The 4,337-nt window shown below is 39.9% G+C and overlaps 1 protein-coding gene across 1 annotated transcript; it reads right to left on the reverse strand.

Annotated features, from left to right (window-relative positions):
- Positions 1-2,834: 2,834 nt before the first annotated feature.
- Positions 2,835-3,182, reverse strand: LOC102527152 (small ribosomal subunit protein eS27). The gene has a single exon (XM_006210140.4). It carries the CDS (start codon positions 3,144-3,146, stop codon positions 2,892-2,894), a length of 255 nt encoding a protein of 84 aa, XP_006210202.1. The 5' UTR covers positions 3,147-3,182; the 3' UTR covers positions 2,835-2,891.
- Between the last annotated feature and the right edge of the window lie 1,155 nt (positions 3,183-4,337).

The following is a 4,337-nucleotide window of genomic DNA, read 5'->3' on the forward strand; positions in this document are numbered from 1 at the left end:
CAACATGCTGCTGAGACAGAGTGGACCATACAGACAGCCATAACGATCCCAAGGATGATGGCAGGGCCACAGTATGACTTGGGAATCCCTAAGTACCTTGGTCTTTGCAGGTCCCTTCCTCCAAAAAAAATATTAAAAATTGTATTTTACACCTGCATTGATATAATGATAAGATCACCATCACTGGACTCGTTTTTATATATTCATTATTATTGTATTCATTGTTTCTTCTGATTCTAAACAAAATTAAAATTAAACATTTTCATGAACCCCTAAAAACATCACAGGCCCCGGGCACCATGCTTGCTGTGCCCGACGGGTAAGTCAGCCGTGGATGGCAGAGCAGTTAGAGAAGAGCCAGACGGGCTCCACCAGATGGGACCCTCCCAAGAAAGAGAAGGAACATCTGCCTTTTTAAGTCATACTTATCTGCGGTCTCTCTGACATCCATCTGAACCTATATGCCTATCAGTACAGTCACTGAACCCAGTTACTGGAGGCCCGGAATCTCCCTAAAGGAAGTCATGAAGGATGCGTAGGAATTGGCCAAGGGAATGGGAGAGGGTGGAGGAAGGCATTTCAGGCAAGAAAACAGCTTGAGCAAAGGTTGAGAGGAGACAGAGTGAGAGGAACTAAAGAACTTCATCATGGCTGGAGTTTAGAATGCAAGGGTTTGTGTGTGTGTGTGTGTGTGTGTGTGTAAGAGTGTGTGAGTGATGAGCCACTGGGTCCTTTGGTCTGTTCTTGGGGCCGCCCCTGGTGTTTGGATGTGCCCTCTCTACCTGCAGTGCCTACCTGAGCCAGTGGAACAGAGGAGAGTATGTCTCCAGTTTAAGGGGCCACTACTGGCCAGCTTCTGCCACTGTCACATGAGATTGCAGGCCCAGGGTTGAAAGAGTTTCCAGTTTGTCTAAAGAAACCAGAGATTTGATTTTGTTTGTAAAACAAACAATGTAGGGCATTAACTTTAATTAAAAACAAACACTGTTTATGCCCGTCCAGGACCTGGGTTGAGAGCTGGCACCCTCATGCCCTTCTGTGAGACAACACCCTTTTCTCTCTTCTGTTTTCTTGTTTTCTTCTCTCTTCTCTCCTTTCTCTCTTCTCCAGTGGGGGTGGTCCTTCAGTGTCACCCTTAAGGACTGGGAGACAAGGCTGGATTTGGAGTCTGTCAAAGAGTAAAGCAATCTTTTTCAAATTCTTTGATTCATTTGAGGTTAGTACCATTGTTGAGTCTTTTTTTTCTCTGTTGTTCTTGCCCTTTCATTTTTTCCCAACATTTTTATTGTGACAAAATTACCCATAACATAAAATGTGCCGTCCTAACCATTTTTAAGTGCACAGTTCAGTAGTGTATTCACATGGTGTGCAGTCATCACCACCATCCACCTCCAAAATTCTTTACATCTTGCACAACTGAAATTGTACCCATTAAACAATAATTCCTCATTGCCCTGTCCTACCAGCCCCTGGCAGCCAACTCTTCTGCCTTCTATCTCCATGATTTTGACAACTCTAAGTAGCTCCTGTAAGTGGAATCATACAGCGTGCATTTTTCTGAATGTTATTTCACTTAGCATAATGTCCTCAAGGCTCATCCATGTTGTGGCACTTTACAGTATTTCCTTCCTTTTTAAGACTGAATATTATTCCATTATATGTATACACCACTTTTGCTTTTACACTGATTCATCAGTGGATGCTGGGGTTGCTTCCACGTTTCAGCTGTTGTGCATGATGCTGCTATGAACATGGGTGTACAAATACCTCTGTTAGACCCTCCTTTCAGTACTTCTGGACATATACGCAGAAGTAAAATTGCTGTATCATAGGTGATTCTATTTTTAATTTTGTGAGGAATCCCCAAGCTATCTTCCACAGTGGCCATACCATTTTACATCCCTGCCAACAGTGCACAAGTGTTCCAATTACTCCACATCCTTGCCAACACTTTATTGTATTTCCCTGCTAATTAGTGATGTTGAGCATCTATTCATGTGTTTCTTGGCCATTTGTACATCTTCTTTGGAGGAATGTCTATTCATGTCCTTTGTCTATTTTTTTTTTCAAGTCTAAAGTTTTATTGAGGACAAAGTTATATACAAATCACAATGTGCCCTACAAATGACACCTGAGTAAAAAAGGACAAGTAGCCCTTAGATTTAAGAGGTCATTGGTGACCCAAGGAAATGTTTCAGGTTAGGGGGATTAAAGTTAGAAGCTGAATCACCATAGACTTTCACAAACTTTAAGGGAAATATGTCACCTGGAGTTAAAAGTGCACAGTTAAAGTAACAGGCATTTTAAAGTAGCTCTTTTGTAAACTGGAGAGGAGTCTCAAGAATTTAGTTTATTACTGTAGGGACAGTAAAAAGCCAGAGGTGGAGGAGCCAAGTATAGTTTACCTCCTCCTCTCTCGTAAGAAGCAAAAGAATTTCCTAGAGAGCTGGATTTTGAGTGCTTCAGCTAGATACTCTTAGGACCACACAAGTTTTTAAGTGCAACATCTGTCTTGGATACATTAAATATTCTTCTTTTGTTCTGCCAAACTGTAGGTCAAAATGAAGATTCAGGTGTCCTCCAGAAGTTCACGGGTTCTTCCCAGATCCTCCTCTTTACCCTCTTTGCGGTGTTGGCATCAACAGCTTTCCTCTTTCTAGGTAAGGAGTCCTTATTTTCAGCATCGTGGACTTTTGACTTGGAAACTGCCTTCATTTTATTTCACAAATTGGCCACTTACTTGCCCCAAATGACTCTAGTAGTCCACTCTTCTGGTTGCCCCTGAATACGTGAGGTAGGAACTTCCTAGCAGTAAAACAAGACAATAAACAGGATGTATCCAAAATGTGTGTATTGGGACGGTTTCCCGTTCATCTTGATTCAGGGTTCTTTTAGTGCTGCTTCCGTCTGAAGGAGCATCCTTCTGTAAGCCTTGCTTTTCCTCCTGTAGGCTGGCAGAGGACAGTAGAGCAACCAACACACAAAACTACTGTTTGTGCATGGCTAAAGACGGTGGTGATTTTATAGCATCCTGGGCATTTTACATCCATGAAATAGGAGTTGGGGCTCTGCACCAGGCGCTTCTTCTTGTGTTTCCTTTTCTCCTCTTCTGGAGAGGGATGAAGGAGATCCTTTGCGAGAGGCATGTTCTCGTGGGGAGGTCGTCACCGCCGGAAAGGTTCTTTGTCTATTTTTAAATCAGGATTTTTTGTTGTTCAGTTTCAGGAATTCACTATATACTCTGGATATTAACCCCTTTCCAGGTGTATGATTGAGTTTAGTTTGTTCTTTTTCTAGGCCCTTAAGCTGTAAAGTTAGTTTGTTAATTTGAGCTCTTTCTTATTTTTTAATGTAAGCTTTTATAGCTATAAATTTCCTCCGTATCACTGCTTTTGCCGTGTCCCATAAATTCTGGTACATTGTGTTTTAGTTTACATTTGTCTCTGAGTATAATTTCCCTTGTGAGTTCCTCTTCATCCATTGTTATTTATAAATGTGTTAATTTCCACAAGCTTGTGAATTTTCCAATTTTCTTTGTTATTGATTTTTAACTTTACCCCATTGTGGTTAGAGAAGAGATCCTGTGTATTATCTGTCTTTTAAGATCTATTGAGACAATGTGTGGTGGTCTAACATATGATCTATTCTGAAAATGTTCCATGTGCATTTGAGAGGAATGTGTATTCTGCTGCTGTTGGGTAAAGTGCCTGTTAGGTCTAGTTGATTTATTGTTTTTTAACTCTTCTACTTCATTAATTATCTTCTGTCTGGTTGTTCTATCCATTATTGAGGGTGAGGGACTGAAGTCTTCAACTGTTATTATAGAGCTGACTATCTCCCCCTTCAGTTCTATCAGTTTTTGCTTCATACATTTTGATGGCCAGTCATTATGTATGTAAATGCTTATAACTATTATATCTTTTGATATATTGAAAGCTTTATTAATATACAGTATCCTTCTTTGTCTCTTTTAACCCTTTTTAAATTTAAAGTACATTTTGTCTCTTATTAGCACAGCCACTCCTGCTTTCTTTTCATTACTATTTGCATGAAGTATCTTCTCCCATCTTGTCACTTTCAGTGTATTTATGTCTTTTGATCTGAAGTGAATCTCTTGTATGTAACACATACTTGGGACATGCTTTTTTATCCATTCTGCAAATCTCCGTCTTTTAATTGGAGAGTTTAATTCATTTACATTTAAAGTAATTACTGATAAGCGGGGACTTACTTCTGTCATTTGCTATTTGTTTTCTATATGCTTTATAACTTTTTGTCCCTCATTTCCTGTATTACCATCTTCCTTTCTATTTAGGGTTTTTTGTTTTAACTTTTTT

The sequence above is a fragment of the Vicugna pacos genome, chromosome 14 (assembly GCF_048564905.1).
Source record: "Vicugna pacos chromosome 14, VicPac4, whole genome shotgun sequence".
Classification (NCBI taxonomy): Eukaryota; Metazoa; Chordata; class Mammalia; order Artiodactyla; family Camelidae; genus Vicugna; species Vicugna pacos.

Coding starts and splice junctions, on each gene's coding strand:
- LOC102527152 (XM_006210140.4), bottom strand. CDS start 3,146: ATGCCTCTCGCAAAGGATCTCCTTCATCCCTCTCCAGAAGAGGAGAAA.